This window comes from Sinohyriopsis cumingii, chromosome 15, assembly GCF_028554795.1.
Source record: "Sinohyriopsis cumingii isolate HCF-2022 chromosome 15, ASM2855479v2, whole genome shotgun sequence".
Classification (NCBI taxonomy): domain Eukaryota; kingdom Metazoa; phylum Mollusca; class Bivalvia; order Unionida; family Unionidae; genus Sinohyriopsis; species Sinohyriopsis cumingii.
In genome coordinates, this window is record NC_142975.1 from 101,963,932 (window position 1) to 101,988,854 (window position 24,923).

Genomic DNA, 24,923 nt, shown 5'->3' on the forward strand with positions numbered 1-24,923 from the left:
GCTGCACATGTGTGGTCTTCGTATAAAATCATTTCTGAAAATGCCATCATTGATGGTACCATCAACGATACAATCGCGTCGAACATAATTGGGTATCTCGATGATAAAAAATATTTCATTCAGATAAAATTTATCGTTGGCGTCGACGACACGGAAACAGGTGAAACAACATGGATTATCAGAGACAAACTAGACCCTATTCTTGATGCCCGACGGGGAAAAACCGTCGTCGTAACCAAAGACTCAAACCCGGGAGTACTTGTTGGGATTGATATACCATATTATGCCAGAGCGTATCCTGTGACCGCAGTCATTTATGGAATTTATCCGATGAAGAAACCACGCGTTGATAAACTCGCCCCGATGAAGATGTCAGAGTCATTGATAAAATCCACAGAGAAGTCTCTGACTTCCAGGATGAATTGTGTAGCCGAGCGAGTAATGGAACATTTTAAAAATGCCGCGCGAGGAAACGGCCTAACACCGCTAAGACAGACTAAAATAACAGCGTGGGCGGCAAAAGTAGTGGATGAAGGAGCGTCAATAAATGATGTTGCCGAGCTCGAACGATTACTAAAATTTCCTATAACGGTTTCATCGTTGACCGGTGAGGTATTGTACAAGAGTAAATATGATTCCCGTGGAGCACCAATAACTATTATCGATCATAACAGTCACGCCTGGACTGACTCGGTTAGGATATTTCCTCGAGACCGTGTTGTAAAGTATTATCCGGAATTGGAAAATGCTAGCATGGGAACCACTAGTGGTGAAACTCGAAGAGTTTCCATGTTTGATTTTATTTATCAGATAAGTAAAACCGATCCAGTGTCGGTGTGGTTATTCCGAAGTGACCTCGAGGGTGAGTTTGATCAGTTTGTGAAACCCAACGGGGAGGTATACAGAACGGCGGCATTACATCACGAAATGAAAAAACTCGCAGAAAAATATCATGCGACGAACACTGATACGTTACTGACGCAGTGTTTTACTGTCCCGGGTGTTGTCACGCATATAGCCCGAGAACGAAATTCATGGAGACCAACCCCGAAGAGTTTTCTCGAGGATATTCAACAGAGCTGTATCGAATACGGACACGGTGGTTTGTGGAATACCCAGTATGATCACCGCGATATGATATCCGTGGATATGACGGCGTGTTATCCAGGAAGTTTCCTTGGGCGCGGAGAATGTAGTGAGTATTTTAAACGGTTTGGTCACATTACAAACTCGATGACAAGAGTAGCTGTTGACGGACCATTGCCTGATTTTGACCTGACCGGGGTTGCTTGTGTGTCGTCGTTTAAATTCGCTACGGGTTTACATCCTGTGTGTTATGCTTGGTTTGGTAAACATTTCGTTGAGAAGCGATGGGCCCCAATAGTGTTATTGCGATACATGCTTGACAGTCGAATACTGCTGTCGCTGACGGTCAGTGAAGCGATTATATGCTACTGTCGTCAAACCGAAGTTTGGTTGCCAACTCCGCAAGTCATCGAAGAAACTAATAATTTCCAGGAGTATCCAGAATCTTTTATCGACACTATCATCGAAAGAACTCCTAAAATTTCCCAAACTGATGAAAGCGCCGCAAAAGATCTAGGACGAAGAATAATAGGAAAATTTACTCAAGGTGGAGCGTATGATCATAAACTACATCATAGTCGATTAATCATGGACGAGGCCGAATTGGATCTTATTGTCGCTGATGCCGCCACGAATAATACGTTTTGTACCCGCGAAGATGTGTTTCTGTCAAACGGGGAAAAATTAGGAACTGTTTTTAGTTATATCGACGGAGAATCATCTCAGTACACACATTTGAGATCTTCGATGCTAGCTTATGTATCAATAAACCTATTGTCGATGATTAATAGGTTTCCCGTTGACGCAGTGAGAGTTGCAACGGATTCATTCTATATCGATAAAAAACACTTAGCGGCGTTGAATAAGGTTATACCGAATGATCCATCGTGGGGTTCATGGAGAATAAAAAATGAAATGTTGCATGGATATTGTGAATCAGCTGATGTTGAAATCGAGGATGAATATCGCGGCGCAGAAATATCTGGGAAATTTTCAATTTCTACGACAACTTCGCTGCCGCCGGTGCACGATCCTGTTGTGAGACATAGAACAGTTTATCTCAACGGGGCTGGTGGTTCCGGTAAGACAACTCGCGCGATAGAATTATTTAGAAACTCTGACATGATTGTGCTAACACCCACACATAGACTTGCCAGGGAGATGAGACAACGGGATGTTAACGCGTGCACGTATCACAGTTTTTTCAAATACAGCGGCGGCACATGGACTCCTACGCGAATGGGAACGAAATATATCCCTGGAATAATCATCTGGGATGAGATAGACACTGTGCCGTTGGATACATTAAAACAGTTTCTGGATTGGTTGCTAAAGAAAAATACCGCAGTGGTGATGTGCGGCGATCATGGTCAACCACCGCCATTTACAGGTGAATCTCCACACACGTGGCTGAAAACTTTTGTAGATTATTATGAGGAAATAACTAACGATGTTAGAGCACTCGATGAAACGCTGAAAGAGTTTAAGGCGTTGATCAGGCTACAAACCAATAAAGTCCAGTGTGAGATAATGCGTGAAATAATTCCAGAGACGGAGCTGAGCGACTTTTGGGAAACGTGGAAACCAGGTGATTTAATTGTGGCAAGTAGAAAGATAGTCAGGGACACACTTCAGCAGCGGTTATTTCAGTTACATCAGAAGAAATTTCCAATGCTGGTAGTGCCGTTGTGTTATAGACCAGCTGATACGCGATTGCAGAATACCGACGTTGATATACCTGGGAGATCGGAAAAACAGAATTTAGTATTAAATGATATTGTCACAGTTGATATTGATGCTGTTGAACAGGCACTGAAAATGAGCAAATCCCCGTGGACGCTAGGATACGCTATGACCATCCACAGTTCGCAGGGACTAACTATTTCAGATACAACAGTTTGGATTGTTGATGATCGCATCGAGTGGTCAAATTTAGTTTATTTAGCCGTGTCAAGAGTAAGAAGGATAGGTCAGTTACGAAGAATTGTATTAGATGATGTTATCAACGACAGCATCAACAGATCAATCGCTGATGATACAATAAGAAAGAAATTAGCCGGTTACAAACAGAGCGACAAAAAAAATGGCAACGAGTTTGATCTCGACGAAACATTTATTATACAATTACAACAGCAGCAGAATAATCACTGCGCGAGTTGTAATTGTTTATTGCTGTGGCAGTATTCGAAAAATAATCCAAGGCAATTTACCGTAGATAGAATAGATAGTAATCGCGGTCATACGCGTGAAAATGTGATGTTGACCTGTCTTGAGTGTAATCGACGCAGAGGTGCTGCTGCAGTTATTTAAGTGATCGAGGTGGTAATTGTGTATCCGTGGGAATCACCTGAAGTTGCTCGCGTGTGAATCCACGCTGAGGAGCAGTTGAATCTAATCTGTAGATTGCGTTTCTCCCAGTTGATCTGGTTATGCTGGATATCTTGTGTGTGGTAACACTCCATATAGGATCAGTTGCCCTTTTTTTTCCTCCTTCGAGTTCGCCGGGTTCGTATAAATACCTAACGGTGACATTACCCAGCAACGGGGACGCTAGCGTCGTTGGCTGCGTTGAAACACGTTCACTGACGCGGGGTATATATTTTTTTGTGATTGCATTTACAGGCCTCATGTTTGTTGTTCTGGTAATTTCATTATTCAGTGCGTGGATCACGTTTGGCAGTCTTGCAACCCATTCACGAGATCGTGTATCATAAAGAAATTCCTTCGCGTACTGGTATCCGAATAATCTCTCAGCGAGTGTTCTATTAAATCGCTCAACAATTGCCTGATCCCGATGAATTTCAGTATGTCCTCGTCGTATGGTAACGTTATGCTGCTTTGTCAGTGATGACACCGCGCCCTGAAATTCCTTGCCAGGATCAACTTGTAATAATCGAGGCCAGCTTAGAGGTCCTCGCTGATAAATTCGCGAAAACGCAGAGGCGACTTCGGACGCTGTTTTAGTCGCTAACGGTTCTGCTTCTTTGTATCTACTGGCAACATCAACTACTGTTAGCGCGTATTTGTATATTTTTCTGCGGACAGTATCATGAGGCAGGAATAGTATGTCAGCCTGATGAACTTCATTGGGGGTACTAACATCAAAATGTGCAAAGTTGATTTGTCGAGGTGGTGGTAAGTAGATTTGCCATATTGCTTGTTTTGACAGCCATTTTTTGGCAACCTCGCGTGGTACTGATGCCGCGTTGGCGAGTTTATTAATTGCTGCATTACCTCTCCAGTATCCGGCCGGGGAATAATAAATCGCTTCCATTGTTATTAATTATCCAGCCCCGATTACTAATTTAGATTTCATCGCTGATCTTATTAACCAATTAGCGAGTGACTCCTTAAATGATTTATTTTTTATGGCGCTTAGTGCATGAATTAATTTCACATCCGCGATATGCCTGTCTTGCAGATCTTTACTTCGATAAGCAACATCATGCATGTGACACGCTGCGTCGATAGCGTTTATCGGATACTCTCCCGGTTTTGGTTTAGATTGTTCATCAAGTCTGATATCTAGTCGTGTCCCTGGACCGCAGTAATTGTATCCTGGGAGATGTTTTTCTCCGGGATATTTTCCCCAAGGGGTACCTGGAAGTCGTCCGAGGGTTGCTGCGATGTCACCTCCGCGTTTGTCAGGCTTTTTTTTTGAAATCTAAATTTTTTTGTGCCACATCGCGCACACTTACCAGAAAGTGCTTGTCTGTTATTTTTTGTTGTAATGGTTGTTAGATCATTCGTAGGGGTTCGTGCCCGACACTTTACACAATATAGATCCATAATTATTATTCCTTATATACAAATGGAGATCACTGATTTTTCTGCGACGCGAAGGAAAGAACCAGTCAAGCATAATTCCGTGCTACCAAATTCTATCAGAATGATCATCATAGGACCGTCAGGATCAGGTAAAACACAGCTGTTGCTGAACATGATAATGAAGTGGATGAAATGGGACAAACTATACTTGATAGCTCCGTCTGTGGATGATCAACGTTGTTATGATGTTATAAAAGATTTTAATGAGAGTGCAAAAGCGCTGAGTGAAGACGGCGAGGATGTTGTTGAATTTATAACTGATATTGAAGAAGCTCCGTCCGTGGAAGACCTTAACGGGGAAATAAATAACCTAGTAGTGTATGATGATGTGATGTTGGACAAGCAAAAAAATCCTGCAAGAATATTTTCCCGGGGTCGTCACAAAAACACTGATGTGATTTATGTTACTCAGCGTTATACACAAATTCCAAAAGTAATCAGGGATAACTGTAATCTTCTTGCGGTGTTTAATGGAGTTGATGTTCACACGCTGAGAAACATTCATCAAACCTGGTGTAGCGGCGATATGGATATTAATAAGTTTAAGAATTTCTTTAGTCGCGCTCAAAGAAACCAGCACGGATTTGTGACAATAAATTTACACGACCCGCGTACACGATACCGCGTCGGCCTTGATACACTATTTGCGACATAAAAATGTTTTCTTAGGAATCGAAGATTCCCATGGAAACTCATTTCGTAGAGCAGCAGAGGGGGGGCTGGACACGACCCATGGATTTTTCAATAACGACCCCGCCACGGAAACTGTTTCAGATTTATTGAAGTAACCCAAGTTGGGCAGTGCAAACTCAACACGGGTTGTCCCTGAAAACTCTTCGAGGGATCGGGGACATTTTTTTTTGTCCTGTATTCTGAATAAAAGGGTTTATTTGTCGAAATAAGCCCTCTATCGGGAAAAGTTTCCGTGAAAGGGTTTATTGTGAAAATAGTTTCGGTCTGTTCGCCCCCTCTGCTGCTTTAACTGTTAACCAATGTAGTGTATATTACGTTTAACAGCAATTTTAACCATTTTACCTTTTTGGTACACATCTATTTTGTGTGGAAAAATTTAAGAGTAAAGTCTGATTGTTATAGCTGTGTAATTATTTTTCATGGAAGAATATTTTATGTGCTTTAAAATCTTGAGAGAACTCATTCACCATCATGTCAGTGAGGCCACATGACCAAACATAGCTGCCATTTCTCATACTCGAAATTTACAAGTTTTTTGTCTGTCTACATCACTAAGTCATCTGATTCTGATCATTTATAAAAGCTAATTGCTGCCTTCATCAATATCTGAGCCTTTACCTAAGTTATTGAATCTTTCATAGTTGTGATTCTAATCATGAAAACGTTGTAAGTACTGAATGAAATCCGCGACCGCCATTTTGGAGAGTGGAGATTACAACCCAGTTACATTAAATAGCAGATATCAACCAGTGCATAAACAGTGACCACGTGATCTGAAGTAATTGTCAATCGCAGAAATGAATGTAGTGTCTAATAGGGGGTTTTCCCCCGAAGGTGGTGCAGCGAAAACCGTCTTAAAATGGCTGATTTTTACAGCCAGCGTCAAAAGGCGCTTCCATGCAAACGGAGTAGAGGCATCCAAAGACGCCTGCATGAGGTAAAGGGTTAAGTACTTTACTGATTATGTAATAACCCCATGTGTGATTTAAGTACTTTACTGATTATGTAATAACCTCTTGTTTGATTTAAGTACTTATTGATCATGTAATAACTCCATGTGTGATTTAAGTACTTTACTGATTATGTAATAACCCTGTGTGTGATTTAAGTACTTTACTGATTATGTAATAACTCCGTGTGTGATTTAAGTACTTTACTGATCATGTAATAACCCCGTGTGTGATTTAAGTACTTTACTGATTATGTAAAAACCCCATGTGTGATTTAAGTACTTTACTGATTATGTAATAACCACATGCGTGATTTAAGTACTTTACTGATTATGTAATAACACCATGTGTGATTTAAGTACTTTACTGATTATGTAATAACCCCATGTGTATATAAGTACTTTACTGATTATGTAATAACCCCATTTATGCAAAGTTTCACTGCTGCATAACATCTTGTCTACTTGTATCAAATATAAGGACTCAGCTTTGTGTCATGCAATGAAATATGCTACATTAATTTTGATTGGTGGTTATTGCTTTACCCAGGACTTGAATAAACAATAACAACCAACCAGAACTGACAGTATGACATTCCAGAAGCATTGGCATCCAAACTCAGTCTGTATAATTACAAAGTTACGGAGAATCTTCAAACAAAACTGACTATTAAATGATCTTTAATGTACTTAAATCTTATTGGGAAACACACTTGGAATATCTCCTTTTTATGAAATATATATACCTAATGAGTTACTAAATGTGCCAGCATGATTAAGGAAAAATTAGTACATACTCTGTAATGGGACATTCCAAACAGTATGAATTATAACTGCCTTGTTAATTTAATAGAAGGGGAATGTGTGTTGTCAGTAATTTTCTTTTTCACTTACAAAAACTTTAGTGTGTGTCCAAGTACAATATCCAAAGAAATATCATTCACATTACATTAATGTAGCACAGAGGTATGCCAACATTCTCTCCACTGTGCATGCTTTTTGACACCAATGCAACTATTGATATAAATAGCTCTTCATTGCAAAATGCACTTTGTCCAATTATTTTCCTTCCTGTCATGTTTTGCTGCATAAAAGGCAATACTTGTACAAGTATTCTTTTCATCAGTTTGGTAGATAGCTAGAAAAGACTGAAAACTTGGCAGGGATTTCTGCTTGATGCAATAGCTTGAAAAGACTGAAAACTTGGCAAGAATCTCAGCAATAACTTGTAAAGGAACTGAAAACTTGGCAGGGATTTCTGCTTGATGCTAACTTGTAAAGGAACTGAAGATCATCACATGTTCTTTCCAAAAGTATTTGACTTTCTAATCAATATATTTACTGATCAATTTCAGTAACAGTTCTGCTGTGTCACGAGGACATGTTGAGGTACAGATGGAGAGAAAAGGTGTTAAGGGAGATGACGAGGAGAGGTCAGAATAATAGAACATTTTGTTTTCTTTGATAGAATTATCATGAGTGTATATGTACCTGGACTTTAATCTGTAATGTGGTATTCTAACATAATCAAGATGTACATTTATACAACTTGAAAGTTTGAGTAGATAACTAAAAATTTAGTTCTTTTACAAAAGTATTGTATTTCAAGATCATTTCCTAATTTTCAAAATGATGATTTCAGTTCAGATATCTAGTGCAGATTTTGGAATATTTTGCTTGTGTATTTTTTTGTACAAACTAGGCAGTTGAGGTCCAAATAACTGAGGCATATTTTTAATATGCCAGTGATGTGAGTTCTAAGACAAATATTTCACATTTCCCTTTAACATGCCATTAATCTGAGTTCTAAAACTTTTTTCACATTCCCATAAAATTTAGTTTTTATGTTATTTCTGCCCATCTATGGCCTTCTAAGATATGCACCCTACACTATACCATGTTTAACTTCATGAGAATTCTTTTGGATTAACAACTGGTTTATAAATAATTAATTTGGAAATTGATTATGTAAGAATTACAGTCAATGTTCAGACCTTTTCCAAAATGCTTGAGAAAGAATTTGAACACTACATCTTTGCATCTAGTTTCAGACAGTTTGATATGATATATTCTGGTCAGAGCTTTGACAAGGTATTATCTGTGTACTATTCACAAAAAAGTGCTTATATGTCCATCATCATTATCTTCATTGATTTGTACACTTTGTTGATGGGTATAGCACAGATCAAATCAAAGACATCCTTAAGTGTTATTGATAAGAGACATTTTGCTCTTTATTTAATATCCACTACAGTACTCCAAGAAAACCATCACAACCCAGTCTGACTGGAACCTCTATTTGTGTCCAAGAAAACCATCGCAACCTAGTCTGACTGGAACCTCTATTTGTGTCCAAGAAAACCATCACAACCTAGTCTGACTGGAACCTCTATTTGTGTCCAAGAAAACCATTACAACCCAGTCTGACTGGAACCTCTATTTGTGTCCAAGAAAACCATCACAACCCAGTCTGAATGGAACCTCTATTTGTGTCCAAGAAAACCATTACAACCCAGTCTGACTGGAACCTCTATTTGTGTCCAAGAAAACCATTATAACACAGTCTGACTTGAAACATAGTATGTGTCAAAAAAAAACTTTACAGCCCAATTTGCCTGGAAACACTACACATATCCAAGAAAACCATTACATCCAGTCAATCTGGAAACACTACATGACTCTAAGAAAACCATTACAACCCAGTCTGACTGGAATCACTACATGAGTCCAAGAAAATCTTTACAACCCAGTCTGTCTGGAAACACAAAACATTTATAGAAATAAAATCTGTTAACCAAATCATTAAAACATATTTATGAGAGGCAAGATTGTATTACTTTGACAGTTTTAGCTCAATAAAAAGATAAAATTCAATTTACAAAATGCACTCCAATAATTGGATTAAATAATACTAGTCTGCCATGCAATATGGCTGGTGAGATTACTGCTGTTAATGAAAATAGCAAAACTTTTAAATGGCTTTTCTTCAAAAACTGTTACAAAACTTTTGACTAGATTAGACTGAAATGAACTCCTGCTGATGGGGGGGGGGGAACAAATGAGACTGTTATGTCACCTAATAAGGCCGAATCACTAAAGAAAAGGTTAAAAAGGTTAACAAATTAAATTTTTTTAAATGATCAACAGAAATTGATGAAATTTTATAAAAGCATTCAGGCATGTTCTTTCATTGTGCAAATTATTCTGATCTGAAATCCATTATGGAAACATTATTAAAACTAGAAAGCAAAATCTTTAAATGACAATTTTGCCAAACCACTCAACAAAATTAGAGCAAACTTTTGCAAAGGTTCGTCTTGGACTGAAAGTCTCTAAATAATATGCAAATGATACAGAATCATGCTAAAACAAATCACTGAACATGCCAAAAAGAAACACTTTCAACCTTTGTTGTTACTAATCAACAGATTTGGAAACAAATCAAACATAATGCATTATATTAACTCTTTATTGGTCATTGGGTCTTGCATTTGGCTATTAAGAAGATGCAGTTGAATGATCTTGGGGACCACTAGGATTTCTTGTATTTTGTTAGCTCTACTGGTCATAGACCAGAAGAGCTTTTATGATGGTCTGTTTATCAATGTCCATCTGTCCATCAGCACAAGTTTGTTAACACTACTCCTCCTAAACTACTTAGAGGAAACTTATACACACATTTATCCCATGGTGTACTTGGTCTAAATCAAAATGGTGCCATGTGGACATTTAATACAGCCATCACAGTAGCCATACAGAAAATATTGTTATCACTATTCTGCCAGAATGGATGGTTATGGGTGTTTCCACAAAAGAATTTGTATGATGTCTGGTTGGTCTTGTATGAAAATTGGATTGATGTGATGTCCAGTATGGCCAGCACAGTTGTTATTGATACTCCTCCTGAACAGAAAATCTAACTGACAGTTTTCAACAGAAGACTTCTTATGATGCTTAGTTGACCCTACATGAAAATGGTGCGAGCCTGTTATCCATCAATTCCACTTCAGTGGCCATCCTGAAAATCTTATTGGTACTCCTCATGAATCAATGGACATATCAACATGGAGATTTCACTCAAGAACTTCTCATGATGTCTATTTCATCCTAAATGAAAATGGCGCCCATCTGATGTCAAATATGGCTTCCACAGTGGCCATCATGTTATTGCTACTTATGAATGAAGTGTATTATTGCCATGAGTTGGTTCCAGAAGATTTCTTATTATATCATGTTGGTCTTAAATGAAAATGGTATGATCTGATGCCTGATATGGCTGCCACATTGACCATCTCAAAAATCTTGTCATAGCTAATCTTCCTGAATGAAAAGTAATATTGCCAGAAGACTTCTTATGATGTACAGCTGGCCCCAAATGAAAATGGTGTGGATATTATATACATATTGAAAATATTATCACTAATCCTACTGAATGGATGGTTATATCAGTGTAGTTTTTTTACTAAACACTTTCTTTTGATAAATTTAATTCAATGTCCAAACACCATATAAACTCAATGGTAAATATGGCATCATACCACAAATATGGCTGCTGATGATGTCATTCAGGAACTATCTATAGTAATATGCCATTCAGACAGGGATTCTTAATGTATGGTCCCTGTTACATTGCATCTTTTATGTACTATAGTAATATGCCATTCAGACAGGGATTCTTAATGTATGGTCCCTGTTACATTGCATCTTTTATGTACTATTATAATAGTAATATGCCATTCAGACAGGGATTCTTAATGTATGGTCCCTGTTACATTGCATCTTTTATGTACTATAGTAATATGCCATTCAGACAGGGATTCTTAATGTATGGTCCCTGTTACATTGCATCTTTTATGTACTATAGTAATATGCCATTCAGACAGGGATTCTTAATGTATGGTCCCTGTTACATTGCATCTTTTATGTACTATTATAATAGTAATATGCCATTCAGACAGGGATTCTTAATGTATGGTCCCTGTTACATTGCATCTTTTATGTACTATAGTAATATGCCATTCAGACAGGGATTCTTAATGTATGGTCCCTGTTACATTGCATCTTTTATGTACTATTATAATAGTAATATGCCATTCAGACAGGGATTCTTAATGTATGGTCCCTGTTACATTGCATCTTTTATGTACTATAGTAATATGCCATTCAGACAGGGATTCTTAATGTATGGTCCCTGTTACATTGCATCTTTTATGTACTATAGTAATATGCCATTCAGACAGGGATTCTTAATGTATGGTCCCTGTTACATTGCATCTTTTATGTACTATAGTAATATGCCATTCAGACAGGGATTCTTAATGTATGGTCCCTGTTACATTGCATCTTTTATGTACTATTATAATAGTAATATGCCATTCAGACAGGGATTCTTAATGTATGGTCCCTGTTACATTGCATCTTTTATGTACTATAGTAATATGCCATTCAGACAGGGATTCTTAATGTATGGTCCCTGTTACATTGCATCTTTTATGTACTATAGTAATATGCCATTCAGACAGGGATTCTTAATGTATGGTCCCTGTTACATTGCATCTTTTATGTACTATAGTAATATGCCATTCAGACAGGGATTATTAATATATGGTCCCTGTTACATTGTATCTTTTATGTACTATAGTAGTATGCCCTTTAGATGAGGATTCTTCATTTTCAGGTCCCAGTGACAATGTATCTTACAAACTGAAGCAGACTATAACATGATATAGTCATTATTAAATTTCTGAAATGCACAGTTTTCTTCGTAGAAAATTTTAATAACCACTGAGACGGGGTTTTTTAATTTCCAGGCCTGCAGCATTTTATACAGAAAACCAAGGTAAATCAGAAACTACCAGTAAGAAAACAAATGGTGGATCTCAACCTTCGCCACATGTAGCTGTAGTAACTGGAGGTATACCAAAGCCTCGTGCACTACCTACACCCCCAGAGGACACTGATGTTAAAAATCCAAATCAGCAAGAGATATCTGCTACTTCTGATGATAAGCAAGGCATACCAACATCTCGATCCAATAAGCTACCTCCTCTCGCAGATGATTCAGATAAGCCCAAAGAGAAAAAAAAGAAGAAAAAAAAAATAAGAGGGGTCAGATAAATGATGGGAATCCAGAAGGAGAAATGGTAGTATTAACAAGTAAAAGAAAATTGCCAGAAATGCCAGAAGACCAATCTGATGGAGATTAACCAGGGTCTATTCATTACAGCATTTAGCAGACTCCCATCATGAAGAGCTAATCCATGTTATCTTCAGCTAAATTGTCTAGGAAAAATATCACATGTCTCGATTTTGGTAAATGAAGCTCTGTTATAATACAGCTAAGAGAAGAAAAGTCACATGACCTTTTTTAAGGTTCATTTAATAGAATTATTTTGCAAAAATAAAATTTCTTGGAATTCTGCATTAATTATTATATAGTATGCTCTTTTAGAAAGTTTTCTTTACAAGAAGATTAATTTTTTCCTTTCCTTCATGATTTAACAATAGTCCCTTACTATGCATTAAAACACAGTATTGATTATCATGAAGCATTATCTTTATGTTCAAGTGGGAGTCTGAGATGGTTATGTACATGTATCATATAAAGGAATTCATATTACCAAGATTATTTATTATGAGAGTTTCTTTAGATAATTAGGTAATATTTATGTAATGTCTAACTAACAATGATTGAACATGTATTACATGTATTACATTTGTACAAAAGAAATGAAAGTTTATCTTAAGAGTAAAAGTGTTTCAAGAACCAAAGTAATGTATAGCATTTTCAGTAATTGTTCATTGTCCTTAATGTGTAGAAATTGACTTGTGATGATTTTTATATCTAGCCCTGAAGCTTATATTTATATGTGATCAAAATTTACAAAATACTGAAGTATAATAATTTCATCACACCAAACTGTGATTATATTGGAGGGCAAGGAAGGGCACAGATCCATGTGATTGATGATTATGTATGAATGAATAAATGGACAATTGAAGTCTAACATGTCAGTTGATGAACGCTTACAATATAGGGCAATAATGTCTCAAAGTATTTTATATAAATGTGATATGAGTAAACTGAATCCGTCCATCATATTAAGTTATATGTTTTAGCAAATAACTGAATTTCTGGATATATATATATATATATATATATATATATATATGTATATATATATATATATATATATATATATATATATATATATATATATTAGTCTTTTATCATTAATCTTCCATGTGGTTCCCAGCATCTTCCAGCACTAAAATGTGGCATATTTACTAGACCATAATGGTAGTCTGATACAGTATAATTACTACATGTCTTGGCAAACTGATAGAATAATAATTAATTACAGTAAAATTACTACATGTCAGTGGCAGTCGGATACAGTAAAATTACTACATGTTAGTGACAGTCTGATACAGTAAAATTACTACATGCCAGTGGCAGTCTGATACAGTATAATTACTACATGCCAGTGGCAGTCTGATACAGTATAATTACTACATGTCAGTGGCAGTCTGATACAGTAAAATTACTACATGTCAGTGGCAGTCTGATACAGTAAAATTACTACATGCCAGTGGCAGTCTGATACAGTATAATTACTACATCTCAGTGGCAGTCTGATACAGTAAAATTACTACATGCCAGTGGCAGTCTGATACAATATAATTACTACATGCCAGTGGCAGTCTGATATAGTATAATTACTACATGTTAGTGGCAGTCTGATATAGTATAATTACTACATGTTAGTGGCAGTCTGATATAGTATGATTACTACATGTCAGTGGCCGACTTATACCTTATAATTATTACATGTCAGTGGCAGTGTGATAGAGTATAATTACTAGACATTGGTGATTGAGATACATTATAATTACTAGATATTACTGACAGTGTGATACAGTGTAATTACTAGACCTCAGTGCTAATCTGAAACAATTAATATATATCAGTGGTAATCTGATACCATTTAATTACTAGACCATATTGCAATGTGATATATATGCTTGCTAGATTTGAACAGTCTGATACAAAGTAATTACTCAAACTTAGTGCTGTTGTGGTATAATGACTAGACAATCAGTGGCAATGGAATACAGTATAATTAGACAACAGTACACAATACCAATGAACATAAGACCAATTTATACAAGACCAATGTACACAAGACCAATGTACATAAGACCAATGTACATAAGACCAATTTACACAAGACCAATGTACACAAGACCAATGTACATAAGACCAATGTACACAATACCAATGTACATAAGACCAATGTACATAAGACCAATGTACACAATACCAATGTACATAAGACCAATGTACACAATACCAATGTACATAAGACCAATGTACACAAGACCAATGTACATAAGATCAATGTACACAAGACCAATGTACACAAGACCAATGTACATAAGACCAATGTACACAAGACCAATGTACACAAGACCAATGTACACAATACCAATGTACACAAGACCAATGTACACAATACCAATGTACATAAGACCAATGTACACAAGACCAATGTACACAATACCAGTGTACATAAGGCAAATGGCCACTACAGTCCATGTCCTGTGTTTGATAAGATCCATTCACAAAATATTTAATTTTGTAAATAAATGCAATAATGTATGTTTTTTAAGAACCCTGATGAGAATGGGTATGATACAAGTACAGGTGTACAGTAATGATCAGTGACATGAATCTATTTAATTTGCCATCTACAACTTTACAAAAGTTAACTTTTTAACTTTGAAGTTTAGTATTTTTAAATAGCACTTTTTTTTGTATTGTACTGGTACTTTTCAAAATGTAAGCTTATGTATATATTTGTGTGTTGTAAGCTTGCATTTTGATCTAGGAGCCATATATGCACTATATATATAGTCAATTATGATCAGTTGTTATAAGATGTGTTTGCCATAACATAAATTAAATTACTTGTGTAGAGATTTTTGTTTGCATTTTCATGTGATAAAATATTGATTGGTAGTGTAGAGCATCTTTTTTTATACATGTACTATATAAGAAAAGTCTGTGATCTTTTATCAATTTATATATTTTTATAAATTTCTAGTTTTAGAATTGATTTTATATCTATTCATATGTCACAATATTTGTATACACTTGTAAGTAATGTGGTTTTGTATTGAATTCTAGACTCATCAGAAGACATCAGTGGTATAATTATAGCTGTCTTCCTCCCCATAGAATAAGAATAGGAATAGAAATTGTTGTGTAAAGTCAAATAAATGTATTTATATTAAAGTAATTGTATACTTGGTGAGTTTATACGGAAGGATGTATTTGTTAAACTAAGAAATATACAGTATATATGTATGTACAATTACAACATACATGTACTAATGCAACATTCATGTACCAACACAACATACATGTACCCATACAACATGTTCTAATACAACATACATGTACCAATACAACATGTACCAATCCAACATACATGTACCAATGCAACATTCATGTACCAATGAAACATACATGTACCAATCCAACATTCATCTAGCAATGCAACATACATGTACCAATGCAACATTCATGTAGCAATGCAACATACATGTACCAATCCAACATTCATGTACCAATGCAACATACATGTACCAATGCAACATTCATGTAGCAATGCAACATACATGTACCAGTACAACATACATGTACCAATGCAACATACATGTACCAATCCAACATTCATGTACCAATGCAACATACATGTACCAATCCAACATTCATGTACCAATGCAACAAATATGTACCAAAGCAACATACATATACCAATCCAGCATACAATGCAGTATACATGTACCAAAGCAACATGCATCTGCCAATATTGTGTCTCTGTCCCCAATTTTGTCCACATCTAATATTCTCCTGGTCTAGGTTGTACTTCCACAATTCTCTACTAATTTAAACCAAGGACAAGAAAAATCTTAAAACTTTATCTAAGGGCAGAACTGGATGATCTGACCGTGGATTCAGTACTAATCAAAATTGAGGACAACCAGTCTTCATGCTATAAATCTAAGTGTAGAACTGGGTGATCCAGCTCTACAGTAATGTACATTCAAAATGGCCTCAGTGATCTTTCAATACTTTATGAGACTGCTCAAGTCCCGAGTGGATATTTTAAGTTTTGATGAAACTCAAGTTTGTATCTAAATTAAACTGCTCCAGTGACCTTAAGGTTAGAGTGTAGTGGGTCATGGGTTCGAACCCCGGCCAAGTCATACCAAACAAAGATATAAAAATGGTACTAGTAGGTGCATTACTTAGTGCTCAGCATTAAGAGGTTAGTGTTAGGACTGGTTGGACTGGTGTCAGGATAATGTGACTGGGTGGATTGATGCCCCAGTGCTAGACATCACTATAAACTGCCACACTGCCGACATGATAGCAATACAACTGAACTTTTTTTAAAGCTAAGTTAAAAATCCAAATTGTACACACAAACACACACATGTACCTAAATTAGAGTCATATAACGTCACAAGTTTCATTCGCAATAGCAGGGATCACAATTAAGTGATTAGCATGCTGGGCTTGTGACTAAAAGGATCTGAGTTTCAATCCTACTCTTGTTTAGACCCTGTTATATCCTTGGCAAGGCACTTTACTGCAATTACCATGGCACTGAATAACAATTTCTGTGTTACTGTACCTTAAAAATAATCCAAAATATTATAGGTCCATGCAAGATTCAATCAATTATTTCTAATTGCAGTTTGATCCATCTTTTGTCTCAGGTTCCACATTAAATAGCAGGGGTCACATTATAACAAGGGTTAGCATGAAGGAAGGGAATAGCATGCAAGACATGTGACCAAAAGAATTTGAGTACAAATCCTACCATTGGTTTCAATCCCAGGTGACTGGTGTGTCCCAGGGCATGGCACTTGACTGCATATGCCTTGGCACTAAATAATCATTCATATGTTGGTGTGCCATTTAGAATAACAAAACACTCTTTCTAGGGCCAAACCAGATTTTAGCCCAGAAAAGATTTCTAATGACTATACTGAATTTTAATTAGTTTTATCCATTACCATTAATTGATGTCAAAACTAATTTTCCATTGTGGTGGCTTCTCCTGGGATATAGATTATTTTGTATAATGAGCTCAGTGACTACCAGTCTTTGCACTATCATTTGAAAAAGAAAACCAAACAAAATTTGGATAATTATTACTACCATATATACCCCATTGTCAGTCCCACTAGTGTTGGTTAATCATTGGATTTGGATGGACATTAGATCCATGTTTAGTGTTGGTTATATACAGGTTATGTCTGAATATTATCTCTATATATTAACCCTTATGCCAACCCCAGTTGTGCTGGTTATTCATGGGATTTATCCAACCACCCACCCATCACATGTTTAACACTATGTCATCCCCCTTAGTGTTGGTTATGCATGTGATTTGGATGACCAATACCACCATGTATCCCTTTGTCAGCATCCTTAGTACTGGTCATATGTGACATTTGAATGACCATTACTACCATGTTTACCATGATGTCAGTACCCTTAATGTTGGTTATACACAGGATTTGAATGACCATTACTGCCATGTTTACGACAATGTCGGTACCCTTAGCATTGGTTATACACAGGATTTCAATCAGTGCTCTATTGTTTTGGTTATACTGCAAGGGACAGATACTCATACAATGTATAAGTGAAGTCATCTTGATTGAATTTGTCTGAAATTTACATGTGATATATTTCTGGATAAGTACAACTTGACAGAGAGGAGATCTGACTTTGTATATTTGTAAGTTTTCTAACATTCTGTCTGTCATTATTGTTTTGTATCTGTCAATATTGTAGTCAGCTATTGATATTTATGTCTTTACTTTCTATATTTCAATAAAATTTATGATATAGTTAGTTTTTGTTATCTTAAATTACAGTCCATACCAAATAGCTTGCACACACACACACACACACACACACACACACACACATGGACATGATAATTTTGTGCTGGACAAAATGGTTCCCCATGCAACTATCACCTTCATCACTCCAAGATAAATACTTACATACCATGTCATAATAAATAACAAATGGCATCATTAATGACAAGTGACATAATTCCTGATGTAACGCCACACATACTTCATATGGTCTGATGCCGCTCTCCTTCCAACCTGTTCATCAGCACAGACAAGGAGAAACTTGTTATGTGGTTGTATTAGTTGTCCTTAAATATTATACAAATTGATCTGTGATTTTGTTTTAGTGGCAATTTTCTTCAGGTACAAGACCAGACAACAAAAAGGTATGTATGTAGACATTTTAAAATTAAAAATTGCTTTTAATTTATGTATCATATTAATAATTTGTATTTCAATATAAGTAAATTGATTTTGATTTCATAAGTTAAGGTGATGGATCCCAATTTGATGCCGTACATGTTGGATGATGCCATAAATGCTTTTGCTTATTGTTTCATGCAAGTCTAAACCCAATTACATGCTTATTTAATTATTATGCATGGCCATCTCTTATGGTATAACTGTATAACTGTCACTCTCTTGTAACCAGCTATGGAATGCTGTATATTATAATTGTATATGTTATCTTATGAATGTACCAACACTGGAATGTATAATTGTATGTCTTATATGAATGTACCAACACTGGAATGCAGCATAGTATCATTATACATGTTATTTTGTATTACTGTACCAGCACTGGAATATAGTACAATATAATGGTACATCTTTTCCTGTATGAATGTACCAACACTGGAGTGAAGTATAACCAATTTCTACACCATATCTTGTATTGATTTACCTGCTCAAGCATGTGCTTCCTTTTTATTCTACCCTCGTAATTTAACACCAAAATAAGAATGACATAATGGCTTTCATAAGGTAACATTTCTTTTATTCAACATCTGCATTTTATAAAATTACAGCTGTAAGGAACAATCTGGTCATCAGAGTATAACATTCCCAGCTACATAGAACAAGCTGGTCATCAGAGTATAACATTCCCAGTTACATAGAACAAGCTGGTCATCAGAGTATAACATTCCCAGTTACATAGAACAAGCTGGTCATCAGAGTATAACATTCCCAGCTACATAGAACAAGCTGGTCATCAGAGTATAACATTCCCAGCTACATAGAACAAGCTGGTCATCAGAGTATAACATTCCCAGCTACATAGAACAAGCTGGTCATCAGAGTATATCATTACCAGCTACACAGAACAATGTGGTCATCAGGGTATGACATAACCAGTTACGGAGAATAATCTGGTCATCAGAGTATCAAGTACTAGTATATTTAAATATGTGGGTTATACTAATTTTGGTTAAAATTGTCAATATGTGCTAATGTTTACAGAAACCAGACAGTCTTTGTCAATATGATTAATACATACAGACAGTCTTTGTCAACAAGATTAATACATACAGACAGTCTTTGTTGATATGATTAATACATACAGACAGTTTTGGCCAATAAGGTTAATACATATAGACAGTCTTTGTCAATAAGATTAATACAGTCTTTATCAATATCATTAATACATACAGACAGTCTTTGTCGATATGATTAATACATACAGACATTTTTGGCCGATAAGGTTAATACATATAGACAGTCTTTGTCAATAAGATTAATACAGTCTTTATCAATATCATTAATACATACAGACAGTCTTTGTCAATAAGATTAATAAAGTCTTTATCAATATCATTAATACATACAGACAGTTTTTGTCAATAAGGCTAATACATAGTCTTTGTCAATAAGATTAATACAGACAGTCTTTGTCAATAAGATTAATACATACAGTCTTTGTCAATAAGATTATTACATACAGACAGTCTTTGTCAATAAGATTAATACATACAGACAGTCTTTGTCAATAAGATTAATACAGACAGTCTTTGTCAATAAGATTAATACAGACAGTCTTTGTCAATAAGATTAATGCAGACAGTCTTTGTCAATAAGGTTAATACATACAGACAGTCTTTGTCAATAAGATTAATACAGACAGTCTTTGTCAATAAGATTAATACAGGCAGGCTGCTTCGCAATTTGTCAGATACATTAGACAGAGTCCTATTTCAAGATGTCTGGCAAAAAAGAAAGTGAAAACTTACCCTGAACTTGTGTTGTGGCTGTCCTGGAATGACACAGTGTACTGGCTGTGAAGAAGTAATATATTTAAGGCAGAGAAAAGCCACAGCAAATGATACTTAGTAGTCTACAACTGGCCAAAGTCATAGACATGGACACAGGCATTGAGACTATCCGCTTCAAGGCTAGATATTTATACTCCACTATGGCAGTGGTAGAGGCATCTACCCTTGTCCATGTGTCTTTCTGTCCATGAATCACACCCATTGTAGGCTTACATGTAGGTTCAGGCACAATGGTGTATGTATATAGTTTAGGTATAGACAATCCTTGCATCCATCACAGAGGTAAAAATGTGTGTTATTGAATTCCAGACACAGTGCTTTGGCACATCTTTTTTATATGCACATGTTTCTGTTTTCATTTGACTTTTTAATTTTTCTTTGCAGAAAACAAAAACCAGTCTGAGGGATCTGAATATGCAAGAGGAGGAGCAGAAAGAGTTGAATGGAAAGAATATTCCTGAAACAGCACTTTGTGAAACATCACCAAATATTCAAAAAAAGGACAAATTTTAACTGTTTTTAGAATTATGTTTAAACTTCATGTCTCAGCTAGTTTATTTTATTCACAAATTTGAAGAGGTTTATTGATGTAGTACTTCTTTGCCACAAACATTTGAAATTAATCTTTAGAACTGGATTTAGATAAAATAATGTCATTCATTTTCTTTCACTCATTATATTCATTCAAGGCCAATACGAAAATAAAAGGCCACAAGATTATAATAAGATTTTCATGCTTCAAGTAAAACTCAGCTTTCCCTTCTGATGTCTGATTGGCTGACATCAAATCACTGACTAATCAAATGTCAGAATTTTAAATTGAATCTGATTTCAATATGTGATTCATTTGAAACATTGGAGTTTATCCATTTAACTATATTGTACCTGTGATAATTTTATATCCTTTACTTACTGTTAACATATAACTTTGTATTATACAGAACTCCCTCACTATAATACCCTTCACTATAACAGCCTATCATGAGGTGGATATTGTGATGAATTCCATGTTATTAATGTACTATTAAAATGATATGTATCATGTACTTTATAATGTGCAAGGTTTACTTTAAGATGGAATATGCCATGCATCCAATATACACTCTTACAGTATTATATACTTTATTGTAAGGTGGTGCCACTATAAACACTACTTGGCTGCTATGGACAGTGTTACAATATTTGATATGCTTGAATACAAGGTGGTCTCTCTGTATGGTTGTATGCTCTATTTCTTTATTATGGTAGAGTTTTAATATTGATGTTCTGTACTAATACATATGTACAAAATCTAGAATAATTTGCATACACATCACTGGCTTCATCTCAGTCTCCTATCATTAAAATCAATGCTTACTGTACAGTTCCAAATGACATGATTATTCCAATTGGACATCATCTCAGCCTTGTAACATTTAATATTGGGCTGTGGGAGTTATAGCAATGTCTGCTGCATAACTCAGAATGATTTGGTAGTTATAGCAATGTCTGCTGCATAACACAAAATGATTTGGTAGTTATAGCAATGTCTGCTGCATAACTGAAAATGATTTGGTAGTTATAGCAATGTCTGCTGCATAACATAAAATGATTTGGTCATTCAAACAAGTCTTCTTGGTCTTCTGTTATGTAATATTGTTCTGTGGCAGTTTAAAGGATGTCTGATTTTGTAAATTCAATGCTTCCTGCTTGGCTCAAAATAATTTTGTGATCATTTTATTTTGATCTCATTGATATGATGTCATGTGTTACCTTGTAGCACTGTGAACTCAGAAATAAATTAGACATAAAAATGATGTGTTTGTTACCTTTGTCTCTCACTCAGTAATAAAAATTAAAATGATGTGAAACAGTTTAAAAAATCACAACTGTAAAAAAAAAATGATGTGATACAGTTTAAAAAATCACACCAACTGTACAAGGAAATGATTTGGTTTCATGTTCTACAGTACAGCAACACAAATAGGTTATTTAGTGTGAATGCAGTTGGTGTAAGGCACCTTGCCCAAGGATACAAAGTTATTTAGTGTGAATGCAGTTGGTGCAAGGTACCTTGCCCAAGGACACAACATGGTAGCTAATTCAGGCTGGTCTGGCAAATAGATTTAAACCTATACCCTTTTCAGTTGTGAGTCTGGCAAATGGATTTGAACCTATACCCTTTTCAGTTGTGAGTCTGGCAAATGGATTTGAACCTATACCCTTTTCAGTTGTGAGTCTGGCAAATGGATTTGAACCTATACCCTTTTCAGTTGTGAGTCTGGCAAATCGATTTGAACCTATACCCTTTTCAGTTGTGAGCCTGGCAAATCGATTTGAACCTATACCCTTTTCAGTTGTGAGTCTGGCATGCTAACCACTGAATCACTGCAGCTCCTATAATAGAAAATGAAGTTGTACAGTTTAATAAATCACAATAACTGTAAAAGAAAATGAAGTTGTACAGTTTAATAAATCACAATAACTGTAAAAGAAAATGAAGTTATACAGTTTAATAAATCAGAATAACTGTAAAAGAAAATGAAGTTGTACAGTTTAATAAATCACAATAACTGTAAAAGAAAATGAAGTTGTACAGTTTAATAAATCACAGTAACTGTAAAAGAAAATGAAGTTGTACAGTTTAATAAATCACAGTAACTGTAAAAGAAAATGAAGTTGTACAGTTTAATAAATCACAATAACTGTAAAAGAAAATGAAGTTGTACAGTTTAGTAAATCACAGTAACTGTAAAAGAAAATGAAGTTGTACAGTTCAATAAATCACAGTAACTGTAAAAGAAAATGAATTTGTACAGTTTAATAAATCACAATAACTGTAAAAGAAAATGAAGGGATACAGTTTAATAAATCACAGTAACTATAAAGGAAAATGAAGTTGTACGGTTTAATAAATCACAGTAACTGTAAAAGAAAATGAAGTTGTACAGTTTAATAAATCACAGTAACTGTAAAAGAAAATGAAGTTGTACAGTTTAATAAATCACAGTAACTGTAAATGAAAATGAAGTTGTACGGTTTAATAAATCACAGTAACTGTAAAAGAAAATGAAGTTGTACGGTTTAATAAATCACAGTAACTGTAAAAGAAAATGAAGTTGTACAGTTTAATAAATCACAGTAACTGTAAAAGAAAATGAAGTTGTACAGTTTAATAAATCACAGTAACTGTAAATGAAAATGAAGTTGTACGGTTTAATAAATCACAGTAACTGTAAAAGAAAATGATGTTGTACAGTTTAATAAATCACAGTAACTGTAAATGAAAATGAAGTTGTACGGTTTAATAAATCACAGTAACTGTAAAAGAAAATGATGTGATACAGTTTAAATAATAATAATAACAGTCAAGTGAAAGAAAATAATGAAATCAATGAAAAGTAGAAAAGATCATAGGTGATTTGCTACCTGCCATAAATAAGCAGCACAGACTTTCCAATAAAGAAAGCCAATGTGATCTCATTATTTCTGTCATACTAAAAAAAACAATGCACTCACCATCATATACTTGTCATTTTGCATTTGATATGAGAAGTCTAAAATGTTCAATCTATGTAGATCAATTTTAAATACACATTCATTTAGTATTTAGAGCACACCATCTATTAGTGAGGCCATCACATTATGATGTACATGATGTATATAATTCTAATTACTAATTAGTGAAATTGGATTCATGACATTCATCTGTATATCATCCCAGTACTTGTTTTCATTTTAAGGAATATTAATCAGATTGTGTAAAATCTGTCTTCAATATTTTTGTCTTGATATTTTTACGTAATAATCCTTTCTGTGTGTGTGTGTGTGTGTGTGTGTGTGTGTGTGTATGTGTGATCATATATATAAGTGAGGAAGAAAATGACAAAATCTATGGGAATCAATTTTAAAACAGTAATCTATAGATATAGAAAGGCTTAAAAATGATGTGAAATAAACTTAAATGTCCTGTTTTTAAATAGTCTAATATACTAGGCAAGCAAGTGTATAAGTAACTTAGAAAGCAGTTACATGTAACTAAGCAGGTGTGTAAGTCAGTGAAGGCTACCCCATGTGACCAAGTGGTCAAAGATGCTCACTTTTACAGATGACTCGCAGTTCACCTCATTACACATGGGCTTGAATCTCGGCTCAGCCAATGTCAGTATGTG

General features: G+C 35.3%; 1 protein-coding gene across 1 annotated transcript in view; it reads left to right on the forward strand.

Moving 5' to 3' along the window:
• LOC149782391 (uncharacterized) overlaps positions 1-18,494 on the forward strand; it is a 113,336-nt gene extending 94,842 nt beyond the window's left edge. Inside the window, exons 9-10 of the mRNA XM_089933778.1 lie at positions 7,912-7,989; positions 12,367-18,494. Coding sequence (XP_089789904.1) covers positions 7,912-7,989; positions 12,367-12,673 — 385 coding nt within the window. The 3' untranslated portion in view covers positions 12,674-18,494. The remainder of the gene's footprint in view (positions 1-7,911; positions 7,990-12,366) is intronic.
• The last annotated feature ends 6,429 nt before the right edge of the window (positions 18,495-24,923 follow it).